The following is a 26943-nucleotide window of genomic DNA, read 5'->3' as shown; positions in this document are numbered from 1 at the left end:
CCCAATTGGAGCTAGAAGAAAAGGAATTTACGGTAAGTAAACAAAATTCCCTTCTTCTTTGTCGCTCCTAATTGGGAGACCCAGACAATTGGGACGTCCAAAAGCAGTCCCTGGGTGGGTAAAAGAATACCTCGTGATAGGGCCGTCAAACAGCCCTTTCCTACAGGTGAGCCACCGCCGCCTGAAGGACTTGTCTACCTAGGCCGGCATCCGCCGAAGCGTAGGTATGCACCTGATAATGCTTGGTAAAAAAGTGTGCAGACTCGACCAGGTAGCCGCCTGGCACACCTGCTGAGCCGTAGCCTGGTGCCGTAATGCCCAGGACGCACCCACGGCTCTGGTAGAATGGGCTTTCAGTCCTGATGGAATCGGAAGCCCAGCAGAACGGTAGGTGTGAAGAATTGGTTCCTTGATCCAACGCGCAAGGGTGGATTTGGAAGCTTGCGACCCTTTACGCTGACCAGCGACAAGGACAAAGAGTGCATCCGAGCGGCGCAGAGACGCCGTGCGGGAAATGTAGATCCTGAGTGCTCTCACCAGATCCAATAAATGCAAACCCTTTTCAAATTGGTGAACTGGATGCGGACACAAAGACGGTAAAGTGATATCTTGATTGAGATGAAAGGAAGATACCACCTTGGGAAGAAATTCTGGAATTGGACGCAGAACTACCTTGTCCTGGTGAAACACCAGGAATGGAGATCTGCATGATAACGCCGCCAGCTCGGACACTCTCCGAAGAGACGTGACCGCCACTAGAAAGGCCACTTTCTGTGAAAGACGAGAAAGGGAAACCTCCTTCATAGGCTCGAAAGGCGGCTTTTGGAGAGCAATTAGAACCTTGTTCAGGTCCCAGGGCTCCAATGGCCGCTTGTAAGGGGGGACGATATGACAAACCCCTTGCAGGAACGTGCGTACCTGAGGAAGTCGCGCCAGGCGTTTCTGAAAAAATACGGATAGCGCGGAGACTTGACCCTTAAGGGAGCCAAGCGACAAACCTTTTTCCAACCCAGACTGCAGGAAGGAAAGAAAAGTAGGCAATGCAAAAGGCCAGGGAGAAACTCCCTGAGCCGAGCACCAAGATAGGAATATCCTCCACGTCCTGTGGTAGATCTTGGCGGAGGATGGTTTCCTAGCCTGTCTCATGGTGGCAACCACTTCATGAGAAAAACCTGAGGCCGCTAGGATCCAGGACTCAATGGCCACACAGTCAGGTTCAGGGCCGCAGAATTCAGATGGAAAAACGGCCCTTGAGACAGCAAGTCTGGACGGTCTGGTAGTGCCCACGGATGGCCTACCGTGAGGTGCCACAGATCCGGGTACCACGACCTCCTTGGCCAGTCTGGAGCGACGAGAATGGCGCGGCGGCAGTCGGACCTGATTTTGCGGAGCACTCTGGGCAACAATGCCAGAGGTGGGAACACATACGGTAGCCGGAACTGCGACCAATCTTGAACTAAGGCGTCTGCCGCCAGAGCTCGGTGATCGTGAGACCGTGCCATGAAAACCGGGACCTTGTTGTTGTGCCGTGACGCCATCAGGTCGACGTCCGGCATCCCCCAGCGGCGACAGATCTCCTGAAACACGTCCGGGTGAAGGGACCATTCCCCTGCGTCCATGCCCTGGCGACTGAGAAAGTCTGCTTCCCAGTTTTCTACGCCTGGGATGTGAACGGCGGATATGGTGGATGCCGAGTCTTCCACCCACGTCAGAATCCGCCGGACTTCCTGGAAGGCTTGCCGACTGCGTGTTCCCCCTTGGTGGTTGATGTATGCCACCGCTGTGGAGTTGTCCGACTGAATTCGGATCTGCTTGCCTTCCAGCCACTGTTGGAAGGCTTTTAGGGCAAGATAGACTGCTCTGATCTCCAGAACATTGATCTGAAGGGTGGACTCTTTCCGAGTCCACGTACCCTGAGCCCTGTGGTGGAGAAACACTGCTCCCCACCCTGATAGACTCGCATCTGTCGTGACCACTGCCCAGGATGGGGGTAGGAACGACTTTCCTTTTGACAATGAGGTGGGAAGAAGCCACCACCGGAGAGATTCCTTGGCTGCCTGAGAGAGGGAGACCTCCCTGTCGAGGGACGTCGACTTCCCGTCCCATTGGCGGAGAATGTCCCATTGTAGTGGACGCAGATGAAACTGCGCAAAAGGAACTGCTTCCATTGCTGCTACCATCTTCCCTAGGAAGTGCATGAGGCGCCTCAAGGGGTGCGACTGGCCCTGAAGGAGAGATTGCACCCCTATCTGTAGCGAGCACTGTTTGTCCAGTGGAAGTTTCACTATCGCTGAGAGAGTATGAAACTCCATGCCAAGATATGTTAGTGATTGGGTCGGGGTTAGATTTGACTTTGAAAAGTTGATAATCCACCCGAAACTCTGGAGAGTCTTCAGTGCCACGTTCAGGCTGTGTTGGCATGCCTCTTGAGAGGGTGTCTTGATAAGTAGATCGTCCAAATACGGCATCACGGAGTGACCTTGCGAGTGCAGGACTGCTACTACTGCTGCCATGACCTTGGTGAAGACCCGAGGGGCTGTCGCCAGCCCGAAAGGTAGAGCTACGAACTGCAGGTGTTCGCTTCCTATAACGAAGCGTAGAAAACGCTGATGCTCTGGCGCAATTGGCACGTGGAGATAAGCATCCTTGATGTCTATTGATGCTAGGAAATCTCCTTGAGACATTGAGGCGATAACGGAGCGGAGAGATTCCATCCTGAACCTCCTGGTTTTTACGTGTTTGTTGAGCAGCTTTAGATCCAGGACGGGACGGAACGACCCGTCTTTCTTTGGCACCACAAACAAATTGGAGTAAAAACCGTGACCTTGTTCCTGAAGAGGAACAGAAGTCACCACTCCTTCCGCCTTTAGAGCGGACACCGCTTGCAGCAGAGCATCGGCTCGGTCGGGCGGTGGGGAAGTTCTGAAGAAGCGAGTTGGAGGACGAGAGCAGAACTCTATCCTGTACCCGTGAGACAGAATGTCTCTCACCCAACGGTCTTTGACCTGTGACAACCAAATGTCGCCAAAGCGGGAGAGCCTGCCACCGACCGAGGATGCGGAGAGAGGAGGCTGAGAGTCATGAGGAAGCCGTCTTGGTAACGGTTCTTCCGGCTGGCTTTTTTGGGCGTGATTGAGTCCGCCAAGAATCTGAGCCCCTCTGATCCTTTTGAGTCCTTTTGGACGAGTAGAATTGGGACCTGCCTGAGCCTCGAAAGGACCGAAAACCAGACTGTCCCCTCCTCTGTTGAGGTTTGTTTTGTCTGGGCTGAGGTAAGGATGAATCCTTACCCTTGGAGTGTTTAATGATTTCATCCAACGCTCACCAAACAATCGGTCACGAGAAAGGCAAACTGGTTAAGCACTTCTTGGAAGAAGAATCTGCCTTCCATTCTCTCAACCACAGGGCTCTGCGTAAAACCACAGAGTTGGCTGACGCCACCGCCGTACGGCTCGTAGAGTCTAGGACAGCATTAATCGCGTAAGACGCGAATGCAGACATTTGAGAGGTCAAGGGTGCCACCTGCGGAGCAGATGTACGTGTGACCGTGTCGACCTGTGTAAGCCCAGCTGAAATAGCTTGGAGTGCCCATACGGCTGCGAATGCTGGCGCCAACGACGCTCCAATAGCTTCATAGATGGATTTTAACCAGAGCTCCATCTGTCTGTCAGTGGCATCTTTAAGTGCCGCCCCATCTTCCACTGCAACTAGAGATCTGGCTGCAAGCCTGGAGATTGGAGGGTCCACCTTGGGACACTGTGTCCAGCCCTTGACCACGTCAGGGGGAAAAGGATAGCGTGTATCTTTAAGCCGTTTGGAAAAACGCTTATCTGGAAAAGCGTGGTGTTTCTGGATTGCGTCTCTAAAGTCAGAGTGGTCCAGAAACGTGCTTAATTTACGCTTGGGATACCTGAAATGGAATTTCTCCTGCTGTGAAGCTGCCTCCTCCGCAAGAGGAGCTGGTGGAGAAATGTCTAACATCCTATTGATGGACGCTATAAGATCATTCACTATGGCGTCACCATCCGGGGTATCTAGATTGAGAGCGGCCCCAGCATCAGACTCCTGATCAGTTACATCCGCCTCATCACACAGAGAGTCGTCCCGCTGGGACCCTGACCAGTGTGATGAAGTTGAGGGTCGCTCATAGCGAGCCCGCTTAGGTTGTCTGGGACTGTCGTCCGAGTCAGAGCCGTCACCCTGGGGTGCACATGACACCCCCGGAGCTAGGAAGTGGTCCAGCTGAGGGGGACCAGGGGGCAATGGATCAACAGTGCCCATGGTCTGAGTTACTGATCGAGACTGCAATGTTTCAAGAATTTTAGACATAGTCATAGACAATCTGTCAGCAAAAGCTGCAAACTCCGTCCCCGTCACCTGGACAGCATTTACAGGTGGTTCTCCCTGGGTCACCTCTAGCAGCGGCCCCGGCTGAGCAATTGCCACAGGGGCCGAGCACTGCACACAATGGGGGTCAGTGGAACCTGCCGGTAGAGTAGCCCCACATGCGGTACAAGCAGCATATAAAGTCCGTGCCTTGGCACTTTTGCTTTTTGCGGACGACATGCTGTTATCTCCTTGTGAAATCTAAGGAGGGTATATAGCAGAAAACCACCAGCGACTGTACAGTGCAGAGTATTGCCAGCACAAAATACAAAGTACACTATGGCACAAGTGGGGGAGAGCCCTTGAGGGCTGCTTACCGCCCGCTGAAAAGCGGGTGTGAGATCGTAGAATCCCTTGTCTGGGTCTCCCAGCCTCCCCTCCGCAGTTCAGCGTGCAGGCAGGAATGGCTGCCGGCGTCCTGTGAAGAGGGGCGGACCGTGGGCGTCCCAAACAAAAGAGCGGGAAACTGCGTCCCCCTGTGCCTAGTGTGAGGGCTGGAGTATGTAAAACAGACTCCAGCTCTTAACGCTGCTGGACTGTACAGCGTCCCGCCCTCCTCCTGACTGGCAGGTCCGGGGGCGGGAACGATACGAACTAGGCCGCAAAAGCCGGGGACTGTAGTAATCTAGTGCGGCCGTCATATATGCACGGCCAGCGCGGAAGTCCCCGGCGCACCACAAATCCCTGCCGCGACCAGTAAACACTGACCCCAGCGGCCGGATCGGCCGATCGTACAAAGTCACCTCACTCAGCAGAGCTGTAGTGAGTAACGGCACCAGCGCAGCAGCGCTGTTTACCCCGGCGCACTAACACACCCAGCAATGCTGCAGTGTGCGTGCGATAAGCACGGGGACACGGAGTACCTTGATGGAGCAGGGTCCTGTCCCTGAGAAAACTCCGCTCCGTATCCAGCAGATCCTCCAGGGGCTGTGGATGGAGCACGGCCTCAGTGCCCGGAGACTGGTAAAGTCCCACTTCACCCAGAGCCCTAATGGGGATGGGGAAGGAATCAGCATGTGGGCTCCAGCCTCCGTACCCGCCATGGGTACCTCAACCTTAACAAACACCGCCGACAGAAAGTGGGGTGAGAAGGGAGCATGCTGGGGGCCCTAGTATGGGCCCTCTTTTCTTCCATCCGACATAGTCAGCAGCTGCTGCTGACTAAACAGTGGAGCTATGCGTGGATGTCTGGCCTCCTTCGCACAAAGCATAAAACTGAGGAGCCCGTGATCCCACGGGGGGGGTGTATAGCCAGAAGGGGAGGGGCCTTACACTTTTAAGTGTAGTACTTTGTGTGGCCTCCGGAGGCAGTAGCTATACACCCAATTGTCTGGGTCTCCCAATTAGGAGCGACAAAGAAATAACAAATAGTCTTTGCAATGAATGGTCCACATTTGTGGGAGTATTTAGTAATATGGCGCCTCATAGAAAATGTTGATTCTAAATGGAAACAAAAAGGTTTTCTGTCAAATTTATAGGGGTGTACTCATTTATGCTGAGCGCTGTATAGACAAATTATTGTCGATTGCACAATATATACAGTGCTGGCCAAAAGTATTGGCACCCCAGCAATTCTGTCAGATAATACTCAGTTTCTTCTTGAAAATGATTGCAATCACAAATTCTTTGGTATTCTCTTCATTTATTTTGCTTGCAATGAAAAAACACAAAAGAGAATGAAACAAAAATCAAATCATTGATCATTTCACACAAAACTCCAAAAATGGGCCAGACAAAAGTATTGGCACCCTTAGCCTAACACTTGGTTGCACAACCTTTATCTAAAATAACTGCGAACAACCACTTCCGGTAACCATCAGCGAGTTTCTTACAATGCTCTGCCGGAATTTTAGACCATTCTTCTTTGGCAAACTGCTCCAGGTCCCTGAGATTTGAAGGGTGCCTTCTCCAAACTGCCATTTTGAGGTCTCTCCAGAGGTGTTCTATGGGATTCAGGTCTGGACTCATTGCTGGCCACTTTAGTAGTCTCCAGTGCTTTCTCTCAAACCATTTTCTAGTGCTTTTTGAAGTGTGTTTTGGGTCATTGTCCTGCTGGAAGACCCATGACCTATGAGGGAAATCCAGCTCTCACACTGGGCCCTACATTATGCTGCAAAATTTGTTGATCGTGTGCATGACATTATTAAGTCTGCAGACTGTCAAGCAGTCCAGTGCCAGAGGCAGCAAAGCAACCCCAAAACATCAGGGAACCTCCGCCATGTTTGACTGTAGGGACCGTGTTCTTTTGTTTGAATGCCTCTTTTTTTTCCTGTAAACTCTATGTTGATGGATTTTCCCAAAAAGCTCTACTTTTGTCTCATCTGACCAGAGAACATTCTTCCAAAACGTTTTAGGCTTTCTCAGGTAAGTTTTGGCAAACTCCAGCCTGGCTTTTTTATGTCTCGGGGTAAGAAGTGGTGTCTTCCTGGGTATCCTACCATACAGTCCCTTTTCATTCAGATGCTGACGGATAGTACGGGTTGACACAGTTATATCCTCGGACTGCAGGGCAGCTTGAACTTGTTTGGATGTTAGTCGAGGTTCTTTATCCACCATTCACACAATCTTGCGTTGAAATCTCTCGTCAATTTTTCTTTTCCTTCCACATCTAGGGAGGTTAGCCACAGTGCCATGGGTTTAAACTTCTTGATGACACTGCGCACCGTAGACACAGGAACTTTCAGGTCTTTGGAGATGGACTTGTAGCCTTGAGATTGCTCATGCTTCCTCACAATTTGGATTCTCAAGTCCTCAGACAGTTCTTTGGTCTTCTTTCTTTTCTCCATGCTCAATGTGGTACACACAAGGACACAGGACAGAGGTTGAGTCAACTTTAATCCATGTCAACTGGCTGCAAGTGTGATTTAGCTATTGCCAACACCTGTTAGGTGCCACAGGTAAGTTACAGGTGCTGTTAATTACACAAATTAGAAACGCATCACATGAGTTTTCAAACAGTGCCAATACTTTTGTCCACCGCCTTTTTTATGTTTGGTGTGGAATTATATCAAATTTGGCTTTATGACAATTTTTTTTATTTTTTTTCATTGAAGACAAATTAAATGAAGATAATACCAAAGAATTTGTGATTGCAATCATTTTCAGGAAGAAACTGAGTATTCTCTGACAGAATTGCAGGGGTGCCAATACTTTTGGCCAGCACTGTATATTTATCTCTAATCAATTAAGCTATAATTGCACTGGCACAAACATACATACTCTGAGTATCATGTGTTATGCTTGAGAAAGGCTTCAAATGGAAACTGAAATGTTGCATGTATCTGGGGGAATAAAGTTCACTTATTTCTAGTAGAGTACAGTTTCCATTCCATTTTATTTTTTGACTGATTGCTAGTGGAATTCAACCCCCAACTTTGGGACTGTGCTACTTTCCTTGTACAGATAGAGATAGATTAATGGATGGATGAACAGAGCCAAAGACCGATATTTAAAGCGGTTTTCCCATGAACAAAGTTAATTTTAAAGCTCATTTTAGTCAATAGATCTTGGAATAATGAGAATTTCCACAATTGGATGTGTTTTTTAAAAAAACAAAACATTCTTGTGCTGAGATAATCTTATATATGTGCCCCTGCTATGTACTGTGTAATGGCTGTGCCCAACCATAGAGGGACATGGTCTGATCATACGATAGCTCCTGGCAGGGGAGGACGCAAAAGAGTATAAAGACATTACAGTACGAGATTGCAAATAATTCTTTGAGGTAAAACATTTTTTTTTATTTTTTTTTTTTTTTTAAAACCAGACAGGAAAATGTTTACTTCAAATAACTATTTGTGATCCTGGGTTTTTATGTTTGTAGAGCTTTTTTTTTTTTTTTTTTTAATTATTAAACTTTCTCTCCGGCCCAGTAGCTGTGGTATGATCAGACCATGTCCATGTACAGTCAGACATGTCCATTACACAGCACATAGCAGGGGCACATATAGTGCCTTGAGAAAGTATTCGGCCTCCATGAATTTTTGAACCTTTTCCCACATTTCAGGCTTCAAACCTAAAAGATAAAAATTTTAAATTTATGGTGAAGAATCAACAACAAGTGGGACACAATTATGAAGTTGAATGAAATGTATTGCTTATTTTAAACTTTTGTAAAAAAGAATAATTGAAAATTGGGGCGTGCAATATTATTCGTCCCCTTTACTTTCAGTGCAGCAAACGCACTCCAGAAGTTCATTGAGGATCTCTGAATGATCCAATCTTGTCCTAAATGACTGATTATGATAAATATGGTGATGGACCCGAGAAAGCATATTCACGCAAAACGTCCGTCGTCCGTGAGGGGGCCTGCTGACCGCTCTACTCCTGCCGCTTTTACTGCACCTTTTCTAATAAAGAATCTACTGGATTTCGGTGAGTGCCATCCTCTTTCTGACATGGACTCTATTATTGAACTCTAAAGTATTTTGGACGAGCATCTCTCAGCCAGCTGGGTGGAGGATCCCTGCCCTGATCCTGCATTAGTGATTCACGCTTGCACAAGTGAGGATGTTGGTGCGGCAGTTCTCTCTGTGGAATTGTCAAGACTGATGATGATAAATATAATCCATCTGTGTGTAATGAAATCTCCATATAAATGCACCTGCTCTGTGATAGTCTCAGTGTTCTGTTTAAAAGCACAGAGCATTATGAAGACCAAGGACCACAACAGGCAGGCCGTGATACTGTTGTGGAGAAGTTTAAAGCCAGATTTGGTTACAAAAAGATTTCCAAAACTTTAAACATCCCAAAAAGCACTGTGCAAGCGACCATATTGAAGTGGAAGGAGTATCATACCACTGCAAATCTACCAAGCCCGGCCGTCCATCCAAACTTTCATGTCAAAGAGAAGACATGCAGAGATGCAGCCAAGAGGCCCATGATCATTCTGGATGAACTGTAGACATCTATAGCTGAGGTGGGAGAGTCTGTCCATAGGACAACAATCGGTCGTACACTGCACAAATCTGGCCTTTATGGAAGAGTGGCAAGAAGAAAGCCATTTCTCAAAAATATCCATAAAAAGTATTGTTTAATGTTTGCCACAAGCCACCTGGGAGACACACCAAACATGTGGAAGAAGGTGCTCTGGTCAGATGAAATTAAAATCGAACTCTTTGGGCACAATGTCAAACGATATGTTTGGCGTAAAAGCAACACAGCTCATCACCCTGAACACACCATCCCCACTATCAAACATGGCGGTGGCAGCATCATGGTTTGGCCTGATTTTCTTCAGCAGTGACAGGGAAGATGGTTAAAATTGATGGGAAGATGCATGGAGCCAAATACAGAACCATTCTTGAAGAAAACCTACAATGGAATGGTTCACAAATAAACGTATCTAGGTGTTAGAATGGCCAAGTCAAAGTCCAGACCTGAAGCTAATCAAGAATCTGTGGAAAGAGCTGAAAACTGCTGTTCACAAACACTCTCCATCCAACCTCACTCAGCTCGAGCTATTTGCAAAGGAAGAATGGGCAAGAATTTCAGTCTCTCGATGTGCAAAACTGATAGAGACATACCCCAAGCAACTTGCAGATGTAATCGCAGCAAAGGGTGGCGCTACAAAGTATTAACTTAAAGTAGATGAATAATATGGCACGCCCCAATTTTCAGTATTTTTTTTTTACAAAAGTTTAAAATAAGCAATAAATATCGTTCAACTTCACAATTGTGTCCCACTTGTTGTTGATTCTTCAACATAACATTAAAATTTTTTATCTTTACATTTGAAGTCAAATGTGGGAAAAAGAAGGGAATTTTGTTTACTTACCGTAAATTCCTTTTCTTCTAGCTCTAATTGGGAGACCCAGACAATTGGGTGTATAGGCTATGCCTCCGGAGGCCGCACAAAGTACTACACTTAAAAGTGTTAGGCCCCTCCCCTTCTGCCTATACACCCCCCGTGCTCCCACGGGCTCCTCAGTTTTGGTGCAAAAGCAAGAAGGAGGAAAAATAATTATAAACTGGTTTAAAGTAACTTCAATCCGAAGGAAAACTCGGAGAACTGAAACCATTCAACATGAACAACATGTGTACACAAAAAAACAGGGGCGGGTGCTGGGTCTCCCAATTAGAGCTAGAAGAAAAGGAATTTACGGTAAGTAAACAAAATTCCCTTCTTCTTTTTCGCTCTATTGGGAGACCCAGACAATTGGGACGTCCAAAAGCAGTCCCTGGGTGGGTAAAATAATACCTCGTAAGAGAGCCGTAAAACGGCCCTTTCCTACAGGTGGGCAACCGCCGCCTGAAGGACTCGTCTACCTAGGCTGGCATCCGCCGCAGCATAGGTATGCACCTGATAGTGCTTCGTGAAAATGTGCAGGCTCGACCAGGTAGCCGCCTGACACACCTGTTGAGCCGTAGCCTGGTGCCTCAAAGCCCAGGACGCTCCCACGGCTCTGGTAGAATGGGCCTTCAGCCCTGAGGGAACCGGAAGCCCAGCCGAACGGTAAGCTTCGATAATTGGCTCCTTGATCCACCGAGCCAGGGTTGATTTGGAAGCCTGTGACCCTTTACGCTGGCCAGCGACAAGGACAAAGAGTGCATCCGAGCGGCGCAGGGGCGCCGTACGAGAAATGTAGAGTCTGAGTGCTCTCACCAGATCTAACAAGTGCAAATCCTTTTCACATTGGTGAACTGGATGAGGATAAAAAGAGGGTAAGGAAATATCCTGATTGAGATGAAAGGGGGATACCACCTTAGGGAGAAATTCCGGAACCGGACGTAGAACCACCTTGTCCTGGTGAAAAACCAGAAAAGGGGCTTTGCACGACCACGCTGCTAGCTCAGACACTCTCCGAAGAGAAGTGACTGCTACTAGAAAAACCACTTTCTGCGAAAGTCGTGAGAGAGAGATATCTCTCATTGGCTCGAATGGTGGTTTCTGAAGAACCATCAGCACCCTGTTTAGATCCCAGGGTTCTAACGGCCGCTTGTAAGGTGGAACGATGTGACAAACTCCCTGCAGGAACGTGCGTACCTGTGGAAGTCTAGCTAGGCGCTTCTGGAAAAACACAGAGCGCTGAAACTTGTCCCTTAAGGGAACCGAGCGACAAACCCTTTTCCAGTCCAGATTGAAGGAAGGACAGAAAAGTAGGTAATGCAAATGGCCAGGGAGAAAAACCCTGAGCAGAGCACCACGACAGGAAAATTTTCCACGTCCTGTGATAAATCTTGGCGGACGTTGGTTTCCTAGCCTGTCTCATAGTGGCAATGACTTTTTGAGATAACCCTGAAGACGCTAGGATCCAGGACTCAATGGCCACACAGTCAGGTTGAGGGCCGCAGAATTCAGATGGAAAAACGGCCCTTGAGACAGCAAGTCTGGTCGGTCTGGTAGTGCCCACGGTTGGCCGACCGTGAGATGCCACAGATCCGGGTACCACGACCTCCTCGGCCAGTCTGGAGCGACGAGGATGGCGCGGCGGCAGTCGGCCCTGATCTTGCGTAACACTCTGGGCAACAGTGCCAGCGGAGGAAACATATAAGGGAGCTGAAACTGCGACCAATCCTGAACTAAGGCGTCTGCCGCCAGAGCTCTGGGATCTTGAGACCGTGCCATGAACGTTGGTACCTTGTTGTTGTGCCGGGACGCCATGAGGTCGACGTCCGGCACCCCCCAGCGGCAACAGATCTCCTGAAACACGTCCGGGTGAAGGGACCATTCCCCTGCGTCCATGCCCTGGCGACTGAGATAATCTGCTTCCCAGTTTTCCACGCCTGGGATGTGAACTGCGGATATGGTGGAGGCCGTGGCTTCCACCCACATCAAAATCCGCCGGACTTCCTGGAAGGCTTGTCGACTGCGTGTGCCGCCTTGGTGGTTGATGTATGCCACCGCTGTGGAATTGTCCGACTGAATTCGGATCTGCTTGCCTTCCAGCCACTGCTGGAACGCTTTCAGGGCAAGATACACTGCCCGAATTTCCAGAACATTGATCTGAAGCGAGGACTCTTGCTGGGTCCACGTACCCTGAGCCCTGTGGTGGAGAAAAACCGCTCCCCACCCTGACAGACTCGCGTCCGTCGTGACCACCTCCCAGGATGGGGGTAGGAAGGATTTCCCCTTCGATAATGAAGTGGGAAGAAGCCACCACCGAAGGGAAGCTTTGGTCGCCTGAGAGAGGGAGACGGTCCTGTCGAGGGACGTCGGCTTCCTGTCCCATTTGCGTAGGATGTCCCATTGAAGAGGACGCAGGTGAAACTGCGCGAAAGGGACTGCTTCCATTGCTGCCACCATCTTCCCCAGGAAGTGCATGAGGCGCCTCAAGGGGTGTGACTGGCCTTGAAGGAGAGATTGTACCCCTGTCTGTAGTGACCGCTGCTTGATCAGCGGAAGCTTCACTATCGCTGAGAGGGTATGAAACTCCATGCCAAGGTATGTGAGCGATTGGGCCGGTGTCAGATTTGACTTTGGAAAATTGATGATCCACCCGAAACTCTGGAGAGTCTCCAGGGTAGCGTCGAGGCTGTGTTGGCATGCCTCTTGAGAGGGTGCCTTGATCAACAGATCGTCCAAGTACGGGATCACCGAGTGACCCTGAGAATGGAGGACCGCTACTACAGTAGCCATAACCTTGGTGAAAACCCGTGGGGCTGTTGCCAGGCCGAATGGCAGTGCCACGAACTGCAGGTGTTCGTTTCCTATGGCGAAGCGCAAGAAGCGCTGGTGCTCTGGGGCAATCGGAACGTGAAGATAAGCATCTTTGATATCGATCGATGCAAGGAAATCTCCTTGGGACATTGAGGCGATGACGGAGCGAAGGGATTCCATCCGGAACCGCCTGGTCTTTACGTGTTTGTTGAGAAGTTTCAGGTCTAGGACAGGACGGAAAGACCCGTCCTTCTTTGGGACCACAAACAAGTTGGAGTAAAAACCGTGGCCCTGTTGATGAAGAGGAACAGGGACCACCACTCCTTCTGCCTTCAGAGTGCCCAGCGCCTGCAGAAGAGCCTCGGCTCTCTCGGGAGGCGGAGAAGACCTGAAGAATCGAGTCGGGGGACGAGAGATGAACTCTATCTTGTAACCGTGAGACAGAATGTCTCTCACCCAGCGGTCTTTTATTTGTGGCAGCCAGGCGTCGCAAAAGCGGGAGAGCCTGCCACCGACCGAGGATGCTACTAGAGGAGGTCGAAAGTCATGAGGAAGCCGCCTTGTTAGCGGTGCCTCCAATGTTCTTTTTAGGACGTGACTTAGACCGCCATGCATCAGAGTTCCTTTGTTCTTTCTGAGACCTTTTGAACGAGGAGAATTGGGACCTGCCCGCGCCCCGAAAGGACCGAAACCTCGCCTGCCCTCTCCTCTGTTGGGGAATGTTCTGTTTGGGCTGGGGTAAGGATGTATCCTTTCCCTTGGATTGTTTGATGATTTCATCCAGACGCTCGCCAAACAGCCTGTCGCCAGAAATTGGCAAACTGGTTAAGCGCTTTTTGGAAGCAGAATCTGCCTTCCATTCCCGTAGCCACAAGGCCCTGCGGAGTACCACCGAATTGGCGGTCGCCACCGCCGTACGGCTCACAGAGTCCAGGACAGCATTAATAGCGTAAGACGCAATTGCCGAGGTCTGGGTGGTAATGGATGCCACTTGTGGCGCGGCCGTGCAAGTGGCTGCTTCAATTTGCGCTTGACCTGCTGAGATAGCTTGCAGCGCCCATACGGCTGCGAATGCTGGGGCAAAAGAAGCTCCGATAGCTTCATAGATGGATTTCAACCAGAGCTCCATCTGCCTGTCAGTGGCATCTTTGAGCGAGGCCCCATCTTCCACTGCAAGTATGGATCTAGCCGCCAGTCTGGAGATTGGAGGATCCACTTTGGGACATTGAGTCCAACCTTTAACCACGTCCGGGGGGAAAGGATAACGTGTATCTTTAAGGCGCTTAGAAAAACGCTTATCTGGACAAGCATGGTGATTCTGGATTGCCTCTCTGAAATCAGAGTGGTCTAGAAACATACTCTGTGTCCGCTTGGGAAACCTGAAACGAAATTTCTCCTGCTGAGAAGCTGACTCCTCCGCCGGAGGGGCTGAGGGAGAAATATCCAGCAACTGATGGATGGACGCAATAAGATCGTTCACTATGGCGTCCCCGTCTGGAGTATTAAGATTGAGAGCGCTCTCAGGATCAGAATCCTGATCAGCTGTCTCCGCATCATCAACCAAAGATTCCCCCCGCTGAGACCCTAAACAATATGATGTCGAGGGAAATTCTAAGCGAGCCCGCTTAGTCAATCTGGGGCTGGGGTCTAAGTCAGAACCCTCAGACTGGGATGTAGGAGATACCCCGGGAGGACATTGTTGGTCCAACTGAGGGGGGCCCGGGAACAACGATTCAACAGGGTCCCGTTGCTGAGATACCGGCCTGGACTGCAAGGCTTCTAGTATCTTAGCCATAGTCTCAGAGAGTTTAGCAAACTCAGTCCCCGTCACCTGGACAGTGTCAACAGGTGTCTCCCCCTGGGCCCCTCTTAGCATAGGCTCCGGCTGAAGAAGTGGCACAGGGGTCGAACACTGCACACAATGAGGGTCAGTGGAACCTGCCGGTAGTGGGGTCTTACAAGCGGCGCAGGCAGCATAATAAGCCTGTGTTTTGGCACCCCTGCCTTTTGTGGGCGCCATGCTATAGTTTTCCTTGAGTTACACAAAAGGGTATATAGCCAGAATGCACTGTGCTCATACAGTGTAAAGTATATCTGATACACAAATAATGTACCAATACACTACAGCATCATGGGGCTAGCACCAACAGGTGCTGCTTACCAGCCGCCTAAAGCTGTTGTGAGGCCACCAGAGACCGTGTCTGGGTCTCCCAGGACTTGTCCCTCTTCTGCAGCGTCGGTGGAGCTGACAGGAATGGCTGCGGCGTCCTGACGAGATGAGGGAGCTGTGGGCGTGGCCGAGAAAGAGCGCGAACTGGTGCTCACACCGTGCACAGTGAGGGGGGTGGAGTATGTAAATCATACTCCAGCCCTCAGAGCTGCTCGCTCCGTGCAGCGTCCCGCCCTTCCCCCTGCCTGTCAGGGCTGAGGGCGGGAGAAAAGTAAACTAGGCCACAAGGAAGCCGGGGACTCTAGTAATAAACGCGGCCGCCGTAAAAGCGCGGCCGGCGTGAAAGTCCCCGGCGAACTACAAGTCCCAGCCGCGCCGCAGTGTCCCATGGCAGCGGCGGTTAGTGCGGTAGCCCTTACATATAAACACACTCAGCGACGCTGAGTGTGTAATGGCACATATAGACCCGGTCAGCGCCGCGGTCCCCGGTGCACTAGCACACCCAGCAAAGCTGAGGTGATGCCGTGCGCGGTCCCCACAGGGATACAGAGTACCTCCAAGATGCAGGGCCATGTCCCTGAACGATACTCGGCTCCTATCCATCAGGCTCCACAGGAGTTGTGGATGGAGCACGGTCTCAGTGCCTGGAGACCGGTAAGATCCCACTTCACCCAGAGCCCAGAGGGGGATGGGGAAGGAAAGCAGCATGTGGGCTCCAGCCTCCGTACCCGCAATGGATACCTCAACCTTAACAACACCGCCGACAAGAGTGGGGTGAGAAGGGAGCATGCTGGGGGCCCTATATGGGCCCACTTTTCTTCCATCCGACATAGTCAGCAGCTGCTGCTGACTAATCTGTGGAGCTGTGCTGTGTGTGTCTGACCTCCTTCGCACAAAGCAAAAAACTGAGGAGCCCGTGGGAGCACGGGGGGTGTATAGGCAGAAGGGGAGGGGCCTAACACTTTTAAGTTTAGTACTTTGTGCGGCCTCCGGAGGCATAGCCTATACACCCAATTGTCTGGGTCTCCCAATAGAGCGAAAAAGAAAGGTTGAAAACTTCAAGGGGGCCGAATACTTTCGCAAAACACTGTATATAAAATCTCAGCGCAGAAATTTTGTTTTTTTAAAGCACATCCAATTGTGGAAATTCTAATTATTCCCATATCTATTGATTAAAATGAACTTTAAAATTATCTTTGTTAAAAGGAAAACCCTGTTAAGTAAAACGAAAATCAGTACTTCTAACTCTTGAAAATAAAAAAAAAAAAAGCACGCACACAATGAAAATACGTGAGGAATGATATCACACGGATATGAAGTGTAAAATACATTGTATATTAACAATTAGTGGCAAAGCCAATACTTGCACATTAAGCCTAATGTGTGTGTTTTCATTTTAAACCTCATCTTTAGCCAGACAGCATCTCAATCTTCTAAAAAACTACATGTCAAAGGTTTGCTACAGACATATGTTGGGGAAATTACAATACATGAAAACTATATTGGCAAGTATAGCCGCAGAGAAGCAAGCATATTGCAGATGTTCAAAGGTCTAGACTGTGAAATCCAACATAAATCTGCAGCACATCCACATGAAGGTTTTGCTGTGGAATGGCCAGGGAGGGAACAGTCATGGAAACATTCCATACCTGAACAAACCCCAACAGACATTAGCATTTCTTTGGAATGTAATTTGCCTTCTTTACATAGATGATAAAAATATCAGCTAATACAATACATTTGCAGAATTTGTGTACAGATGTAATGGTCGTCTTACCATTTCCACAGCACAATTGTAGATTAATTTTTCTGCTGTGACGCTGTTGATCTCGTCCACAAATCTCTGTTTGTCAGAGAAAAAGCGATTCAGCTGCTCAGTCAGTTTTTTGGACATGCTGATGCAGAACTTATATCGGTCATTCATGGTTTTCACCACTGTAACAATAATGCAGAAAAGGCTCAGGGTCACTGGTTCTTATGAATGCACTCATGATAAATCTGGGGTGTAAAAACCGAGTTACCTTGTTTTACAGCACTTGAAGGGGTCAACTTTGTTGATTTGATCTGTGATTTGGCAAGCTGTAGAGAGGACGCCAGGAACTGAGCAGATTTCATGTACAGTACCAGCTGTTCCACTTGTCTGAGAAAACAATAGCGACTAGGTCAATTACTGTCCTCATTAGTTCCCTACCAAGGTAAACAGATCATGTTGTGCCCACCAGATGCTAGAGGGCTATGAAGGGTCAGAAATCACACATGTAGGGGACTTTGTCACATTACAAACTCACTGGCACAAATTAAGACATGGAGAGTAAAAATCAACCACATCCTGAGCTGCTAAAAGACTCCTCCAGGCTACTGCAGCCTGCCTTTTTCAGAAATATATGTTACAATGTATGTTTGTGATATTCACTTACCCCCATTCTTTGCTCAGCTGACTTATCTGATCTACCACCACACTTTCCTGTATCTGGTAAAGAGATACGGCTGAGGCGCAGAAATCCGTATTTCCACTGCGACTTGCAGTCAGCTCCATGACACATTCGGTAAAGGCAAGCATCAGATTGAGATGTCGGAGAGTTTCTGTGTGTTCTCTCTGATTACAGAAATATTGATAAATGGAAACTAATGTTAAAGGGGTTTTTAAAAATCATAAAAAGCTAAAATTGCATAGTGCAACTTTGCAAATTACAGGTTATAAAAAAAAATCCTCAGATCTTTAATATTTAGTGTTCGTTGCCTAATTCTATCGACCACTTCTGATAATCTACAGCGGTGGCCATTATCCTACGCAGGTAGCTGTAAACTATATACAAGTATGGCAGCGCTCACAATGTCTTACAAGCCCTTTTCCATAGATCTTCTGAAGCAGGTTGGACCACTGGATCTGAACTGTCACCCTTCAGGAGAGCTCTGATCCCTGGCGAGCTGGAGGCTGGGTGGCAGAGCGCTCCTGAAGGTTGATGTTAATGAGAACAGCCCTTTAATTATATTAAAACTCTGCCCCCAACCAGCACTTTATTAAAGCGGTTTGGTTACATTTATCTATTCAATAGAAGCAAACTAGTAAATAAGCTATACATGTAAGTATCATTGTATAATTATCAAAGTTTCCACTTTTTAAATGAAATGTGGAACATGTATAATATTAGTATAAATAGTATATATTAATGATATTATAATTACTAGTGGTTTAAAAACCAGTTAGCACAACTTCAAAAATTCACAGAAAGCAATAAATATTCAATATAATATAACAGCTGGTGGGAAAATATATACAAAATTGATGAAGTGTAGTAATCTAGTGAAATGTCCACTGCCTTTTGCACTTACACTACCCATAACAAGATTAAACCCTATTCTACTTCCATCTTAACATTTAATATCAACCATTATTCTGGCAGCATCATGGTTCATACCTCCATGAGTGTTTCTTCCGGCAGTTCAGGGGCCTCAAAGGTTATGAAATCTTCCAGACTAGGTGGTGATGTGCCATAAGACATGTATCTCAGAGCTGGAGCGGCATCGGCTCCAGGTGGAGAGGAGCCCATGTGAACTCCCGAGGGGGATCCCATATACACTCGGCCACTCGTGGAGCAGAGCGAGCCACCAGAGCTGTTTGAACCAACTGTATGGGGGAAAAAATATATATATATTAAAAACGGCTAAAATATAGACCGCTCAAATCAATATACCTCCGGCCACTTTTAAACATTAGGCTTTTTATTCCTCACAAGGGAAAAAAAATAGAGTATTCTCTTTTTCATAGTGTTGAATCCATTCTTGGTCCTTTTTGTCAATTTTTACAATTTTTCTCACGTGAAGAAAAAAAATTATTCTTCACTTCTCCCATCCATTGAGTATTAAAGGGGTGGTCCACTACTCCGCATTAGTGGCCACATTGATGTAAAGCTCAGAGAAGGTTTTTCTCAAATACCTTGTGTAGTAAATTCTGACTGAGTGGCGCTATTGCGATCCACTCATCCCCATCATGTGACCCCCAGGCTCCGTGAGCTCAGACCTGATGAGGTCATGTCAACTTCCAGTTGACCCTATATCACCAAGGTGGGCTCCAGTCTCCGTGCGTGAGGGACTGGGCTGTGGGCAGAGTTTCACCGCTTGTCACAGCCCAACATCTCGTGCGCTCTCCCCTTTGCTTCAGATTGCCGCAAGCAGGAGCGATGCTGGGCTGTGACGAGTGGTGAAACTCTGTCCACAGCCCAGTCCCTCATGCAGGGAGACTGGGGCCTGCCTCTGTGATATTGGGTCAACTGGAAGTTGACGTGACATCACCAGATCTCAGTGGTCACAGAGCCCGGGGTCACGTGATGGAAAAGGAGCAGACCGCAATAGCAACGCTCAAGAGTCAGAATTTACTACACAAGGTATTTGAGAAAAGTCTTCCCTATAAGCTTTACATCGATTTGGCCACTAATGCCGAGTAGTGGACCACCTCTATAAAATAGAAATTATGATATCTGTGTGCAGCTCTATAGCACCAATCACTTCTGTTTGGTTCTCCGAACAGGTTAGGATAAGTGAAGAGCTGGTCTGCAGGGGTGCACTGACTGCCGAGTAACCAGACCAGCTCTTTAACACATTTGTCATTATTAACCTTCTGTATTAGGATATCAGAAAAGGGAAGGATTCAAGCCCTACCTGAAGTGGCTCGAGCTCTCATCATCATGTGAGTACACGTGGGTGGGGTGGCGCTACTGGGAGGTGATCCCACCGTAAACATCACTGCTCTATTAGCCATGGCAGGCACTGTGAGGACGCATCCTGTAGCACCAGAAGGGACTGGAAAGTAATATATAATAAAAACATCCATTTAATAACGACTACAGGAAACTGAAGCACTATAGTAGTTTTCACATGCTGGATAACAACATTAATTTAAAACCAAAAATGGCAACTATAAAAAGTCAGAAGATTGCCCATACCTGTATCCATGGGACGCTCAGAGTTCAGACTGTCTGTGCTGCCCTGGTAATGCTGTCCTCCTAGGATCGTCCTGCTGGTCTGATCTGACAATTTCCCAGTGCTCACCGACCTGTAAAGCAGATTACCATGGTTTACTGATGTATCATTGACATTAGAAGTATGCCACAAGTGGCCAGGTATGTCTGGATAATGATATATGGCCAGCTTAAGACACTTTGACGACAGCTACGGCTGTCATTCCTAGAAAATGTAATACTACCATGGCCTCATCAATTTAGGAATGGGTCACAAATGAACCACCAAATCGATGGTAACAAAAACAATGATTGAGGTTGTCTCCTAAAGGAGACTTTGGTCTATCTGGTTAGACTTCAGGGATGTGCGAGACATTGACGGATGTAAGTAACACATCCCCCATCTCCTTTCCGCTATCTTCAGCTGTCCGTTTCTTTTTGTTTATTTGGTCTTGTATTACTTAATCTTCTTAAATTTACATTTTCGGCAAATTATCATCAAATCATACTGTCATCTTATTTTCTATAGACTCCACAAGTATTGAGGCTTACTTTCCATTCTTATTCATTGCATCCGTAATTCGCCCAATGGCTTTAGGATACTTGTTTGTTTCCGGTTGCTAGGATGAGAGATATAACCTGACTCTTATTCTAGTATATCTGATGTATTCCAATATAATAGTACAAAGGTCAGACGGTAGTATCTGTAATACCATTGCTCGTGTCTGTTTCTTTTATGGCAAATTCAACATGAAAAAAAAATAAAAAAGTATATAATGCGCATATGTAAGCTCGCTCATTCAATCTTCAAGCAAGACGTCAATGACCACTTGGTAGATAAAAATTAACACCGCATAGACTATAATAGGCATGAGTTCTAGCAGTTAAAAACATGTATCAAACTTGTACATAAAGAAACTGAGGTCTGAAAGAGGCCTAAAGGGGGCTTTACACGGTAGCGATATCGCAATTTCTAGCGATATCGAGCGTGTAAGTACCCGCCCCCGTCACGCATGCGATTGTTTGTTATCGCTGCCGTAGCGAATATTAATCACTACGGCAGCGTCACACATACTTACCTGGTCGTCGGCGTCGCTGTGACTGCCGAACAATCCCTCCCTCAAGGGGGAGGTACATTCGGCATCACAGCGACGTCACTAAGCGGTCGGCCAATCAAAGCGGAGGGGCTGAGCGTGATTCAAACATCCCGCCCACCTCTTCCTTCCGCATTGTGGCCGGCGGCAGGTAAGGAGATGTTCCTCGTTCCTGCGGTGCCACACATAGCGATGTGTGCTGCCGCAGGAGCGACGAACCACAACGAAAAACAACCCTTACCGATTTTTGAGTTTGGGACAACCTCTCCATGGTGAACGATTTTCCCCATTTTTGAGGTCGCTTAAGGTCGCTGGTCAGTGTCACACGCTGCGATATCGTTAATGACGCCGGATGTGCGTCACCAACAACGTGACCCCGACGATAAAACATTAACGATATCGTAGCGTGTAAAGCCCTCTTTACTGTGTGTGCTTAGCCTGGGAAGAGTATGATAACCAGTGGAATACACCATGCATGTTAGTAGGCTCAGAGCCAGTTTTCGTGAGGGTAACCTGTATATAGCCATTTATCTATTAAAATACATTTTGTATTTCTATGTAATAATGTTGCAGAAACCTGTATTTGCATGCACTTTGTGGGGAGGGAAACCCCCCCCCCCCACAACTTTTCTATAACATTGTCCACTAGATGGCCGAATTGGTTTTTGTTTTTTTTTTAAGGCAGCCAAATTCCTAGGTCATCAAGCATGAGTTTAGCTTATTGCAGCACAAGATCCAAACACTATGCAAATACTTATTCACAGGGTAGTTTGTTCTCACCTTCCAAATGCAGCTTTGCCATGTTCTGCTATGCCAATCTTTTCATTCCCATGTGGACAATGGAAATGAGAGCAATCCCTTGGTTCCAACAAGTCTTTGACCTGTACAAGAGTATCCACAGGTCCCTGGCGAGTAACCAAAGCAGGAAGATTTGATGAGGCTTGTGTTTTTGGGATCTTGAATGGTGCGGTTGCCTATAAATTTAGTATTAAAAGTTAAAATTGAAGACTAATACATATGGGGTGTTTTAGCTGTATACTACACTGGAACAAGTGCATGTATTTGGTAAATAAATCCAACTGTGTATCACAGGTAAATATGCGATCCATAACTGTATGCCATAACAAACCTTGGTGGGTGATCCTATGATAGTGGGTAAAGGGCTCTTATACAGCCATTCTGAACTCCTTGGTGATGATCCCATGTGTTTTGTAGGAGATGCTCCAAGGCTGACAGGTCGTGCTGGCTGTGGAGAATGGCTAAAGCCATGTCCAGCATATGAGGGGCAGACAGGATCTGAGTGTTGCTTTCGTAGCTTCTGCTTGTTCTGATAGATGTCTGTGAGGGTTGGGGCGCTTGGCAGCCTTCCACCTAGCAAGCACTGAGGTAACTGTGACTGTGGCACTGGGGAACCTGAACACACAGAAAGACGTCATATTATAAAGCTCAAATTCTCTGCATGTAGCAAAAATACAGCAGAAGGCGCCACATCCTGCCCTCAGGACACCAACATCCATTAAAGGAATCCTCCAGATAAAACTGATACATTGTGCTGGCTTGACTCTCTTCCATCAAGTCCTGCAATAAAGAGCTGTACATGGAAAACTGGAAGACTGATACTGTAGGTTTATTCCAGGTTCTGTTCTGAGACATTTGTGATCAACTGGGCTTATAGCGTGCTTTTTAAAATCTGCTTAGAATAAAACCAATCAACTTTATTGCATGTAAAAGGTCGCTCTGCTTAGGCTGCCCTGACCGCTACAAGGTCTGCAGGGGAACAGGCTGCCCTGACCGCCACAGGGTGTGCGGGGGAACAGGGTGCCCTGACCACCAAAAGGTGTGCGGGGGAACAGGCTGCCCTGACGGCCACAGGGTGTGCGGGGGAACAAGCTGCCCTGACCGCCACAAGGTGTGCGGGGGAACAAGCTGCCCTGACCGCCACAAGGTGTGCGGGGGAACAAGCTGCCCTGACCGCCACAAGGTGTGCGGGGGAACAAGCTGCCCTGACCGCCACAAGGTGTGCGGGGGAACAAGCTGCCCTGACCGCCACAAGGTGTGCGGGGGAACAAGCTGCCCTGACCGCCACAAGGTGTGCGGGGGAACAAGCTGCCCTGACCGCCACAAGGTGTGCGGGGGAACAAGCTGCCCTGACCGCCACAAGGTGTGCGGGGGAACAAGCTGCCCTGACCGCCACAAGGTGTGCGGGGGAACAAGCTGCCCTGACCACCACAAGGTGTGCGGGGGAACAAGCTGCCCTGACCGCCACAAGGTGTGCGGGGGAACAAGCTGCCCTGACCGCCACAAGGTGTGAGGGGGAACAAGCTGCCCTGACCGCCACAAGGTGTGCGGGGGAACAAGCTGCCCTGACCGCCACAAGGTGTGCGGGGGAACAAGCTGCCCTGACCGCCACAAGGTCTGCGGGGGACAACACACCCCAGACAAGAGTACATATCATTACATTTTGCTTATCTTAGTCTGCCACATTCTGAAATACTACAAATTTGCTGTCACCATTTATCTTATACACATGGCTGTGAACAATCATATTGACACCAAGTTCATTCTAGGTGGAGTTCAGAGAGATTTTTGCTGGATCGGGCATACTACATGCTTTGACTGTCACAAGTCTGCTTGGAAAAGGGCCAATAATTTCTTGTAGTTGAAAGGTCTGCTCGGGTTAGGCACTTTTCATTCAGTTAAAAGGTCTTCTTGGGTAAATCAGGCTTTGCTCACCTCAGACGGTCCTTCCCAGCCATATATTTTTACAGCCTGGGAACGGCTGTGCTCTCATAACTAGCATACGAGTACTTACAGTTATAAATCAGAACAACACCTCCCTATAATATACTTACAAAAGCCATCATTTAAAGATGACCATGATCTGATAAAGCATCAGGTTTAATTTAGTTCATTTCAGAATCCACCAGCAGACAGACTGCCATAAAACAACCAGTTTCAGAGGATGGACTGAGAAAACCTATGAGGATCCTCAGCAACACAGCTTCCAGGGACATCTATAGATATCTATATCTATCTATCTATATAATTGTCTAATTCAGTCTGTCTGTAACGGAAATCCCGTGTCACTGATTGGTCGCACCAGCCGCCCGCGACAAATCAGCGACAGGCGCAGTCCAGCCACGAATTGGCGCAGGATTTGAACCACGCTTCGCTGATTTGCCGCACACAGAAGCCTCTATATACACCCCAACAGCCTTTATATACACCCCACAAGCCAAAGCCTCTATATACACCCTAGCAGCAGCACAGTAAAAAACAAAACAAAAAAAAAAAACAAAAACAAAGAAGGGAATTTTGTTTACTTACCGTAAATTCCTTTTCTTCTAGCTCTAATTGGGAGACCCAGACAATTGGGTGTATAGGCTATGCCTCCGGAGGCCGCACAAAGTACTACACTTAAAAGTGTTAGGCCCCTCCCCTTCTGCCAATACACCCCCCGTGCTCCCACGGGCTGCTCAGTTTTGGTGCAAAAGCAAGAAGGAGGAAAAAATAATTATAAACTGGTTTAACTTCAATCCGAAGGAAACTCGGAGAACTGAAACCATTCAACATGAACAACATGTGTACACAAAAAAACAGGGGCGGGTGCTGGGTCTCCCAATTAGAGCTAGAAGAAAAGGAATTTACGGTAAGTAAACAAAATTCCCTTCTTCTTTTTCGCTCTATTGGGAGACCCAGACAATTGGGACGTCCAAAAGCAGTCCCTGGGTGGGTAAAATAATACCTCGTAAGAGAGCCGTAAAACTGCCCTTTCCTACAGGTGGGCAACCGCCGCCTGAAGGACTCGTCCACCTAGGCTGGCATCCGCCGCAGCATAGGTATGCACCTGATAGTGCTTCGTGAAAATGTGCAGGCTCGACCAGGTAGCCGCCTGACACACCTGTTGAGCCGCAGCCTGGTGCCTCAAAGCCCAGGACGCTCCCACGGCTCTGGTAGAATGGGCCTTCAGCCCTGAGGGAACCGGAAGCCCAGCCGAACGGTAAGCTTCGATAATTGGCTCCTTGATCCACCGAGCCAGGGTTGATTTGGAAGCCTGTGACCCTTTACGCTGGCCAGCGACAAGGACAAAGAGTGCATCCGAGCGGCGCAGGGGCGCCGTACGAGAAATGTAGAGTCTGAGTGCTCTCACCAGATCTAACAAGTGCAAATCCTTTTCACATTGGTGAACTGGATGAGGATAAATAGAGGGTAAGGAAATATCCTGATTGAGATGAAAGAAGGATACCACCTTAGGGAGAAACTCCGGAACCGGACGTAGAACCACCTTGTCCTGGTGAAAAACCAGAAAAGGGGCTTTGCACGACAACGCTGCTAGCTCAGACACTCTCCGAAGTGAAGTGACTGCTACTAGAAAAACCACTTTCTGCGAAAGGCGTGAGAGAGAAATATCTCTCATTGGCTCGAATGGTGGTTTCTGAAGAACCATCAGCACCCTGTTTAGATCCCAGGGTTCTAACGGCCGCTTGTAAGGTGGAACGATGTGACAAACTCCCTGCAGGAACGTGCGTACCTGTGGAAGTCTAGCTAGGCGCTTCTGGAAAAAAACAGAGCGCTGAAACTTGTCCCTTAAGGGAACCGAGCGACAAACCCTTTTCCCATCCAGATTGAAGGAAGGACAGAAAAGTAGGTAATGCAAATGGCCAGGGAGAAAAACCCTGAGCAGAGCACCACGACAGGAAAATTTTCCACGTCCTGTGATAGATCTTGGCGGACGTTGGTTTCCTAGCCTGTCTCATAGTGGCAATGACTTCTTGAGATAACCCTGAAGACGCTAGGATCCAGGACTCAATGGCCACACAGTCAGGTTGAGGGCCGCAGAATTCAGATGGAAAAACGGCCCTTGAGACAGCAAGTCTGGTCGGTCTGGTAGTGCCCACGGTTGGCCGACCGTGAGATGCCACAGATCCGGGTACCACGACCTCCTCGGCCAGTCTGGAGCGACGAGGATGGCGCGGCGGCAGTCGGCCCTGATCTTGCGTAACACTCTGGGCAACAGTGCCAGCGGAGGAAACACATAAGGGAGCTGAAACTGCGACCGATCCTGAACTAAGGCGTCTGCCGCCAGAGCTCTGGGATCTTGAGACCGTGCCATGAACGTTGGTACCTTGTTGTTGTGCCGGGACGCCATGAGGTCAACGTCCGGCACCCCCCAGCGGCAACAGATCTCCTGAAACACGTCCGGGTGAAGGGACCATTCCCCTGCGTCCATGCCCTGGCGACTGAGATAATCTGCTTCCCAGTTTTCCACGCCTGGGATGTGAACTGCGGATATGGTGGAGGCCGTGGCTTCCACCCACATCAAAATCCGCCGGACTTCCTGGAAGGCTTGTCGACTGCGTGTGACGCCTTGGTGGTTGATGTATGCCACCGCTGTAGATTTGTCCGACTGAATTCGGATCTGCTTGCCTTCCAGCCACTGCTGGAACGCTTTCAGGGCAAGATACACTGCCCGAATTTCCAGAACATTGATCTGAAGCGAGGACTCTTGCCGGGTACCCTGAGTCCTGTGGTGGAGAAAAAACCGCTCCCCACCCTGGCAGACTTGCGTCCGTCGTGACTACTTCCCAGGATGGGGGTAGGAAGGATTTCCCCTTCGACAATGAAGTGGGAAGAAGCCACCACCGAAGGGAAGCTTTGGTCGCCTGAGAGAGGGAGACGGTCCTGTCGAGGGACGTCGGCTTCCTGTCCCATTTGCGTAGGATGTCCCATTGAAGA

General features: G+C 48.6%; 1 protein-coding gene across 2 annotated transcripts in view; it reads right to left on the bottom strand.

The window, feature by feature from the left end:
- Window positions 1–26943, bottom strand: part of ULK2 (unc-51 like autophagy activating kinase 2) — a 182073-nt gene that overhangs the window by 6317 nt on the left and 148813 nt on the right. For both annotated transcript variants that reach the window (XM_075336250.1, XM_075336251.1), the window contains 8 exons: window positions 22337–22620; window positions 21988–22181; window positions 20099–20208; window positions 19815–19955; window positions 18575–18783; window positions 17573–17751; window positions 17177–17295; window positions 16933–17090 (listed from right to left, as the gene is read on the bottom strand). In XM_075336250.1, coding sequence (XP_075192365.1) covers window positions 16933–17090; window positions 17177–17295; window positions 17573–17751; window positions 18575–18783; window positions 19815–19955; window positions 20099–20208; window positions 21988–22181; window positions 22337–22620 — 1394 coding nt within the window. The remainder of the gene's footprint in view (window positions 1–16932; window positions 17091–17176; window positions 17296–17572; window positions 17752–18574; window positions 18784–19814; window positions 19956–20098; window positions 20209–21987; window positions 22182–22336; window positions 22621–26943) is intronic.

The sequence above is a fragment of the Anomaloglossus baeobatrachus genome, chromosome 2 (genome assembly GCF_048569485.1).
Source record: "Anomaloglossus baeobatrachus isolate aAnoBae1 chromosome 2, aAnoBae1.hap1, whole genome shotgun sequence".
Taxonomy (NCBI): domain Eukaryota; kingdom Metazoa; phylum Chordata; class Amphibia; order Anura; family Aromobatidae; genus Anomaloglossus; species Anomaloglossus baeobatrachus.
Note: the sequence above shows the minus strand (reverse complement) of the source record. Positions and strands in the feature narration are given on the sequence as shown.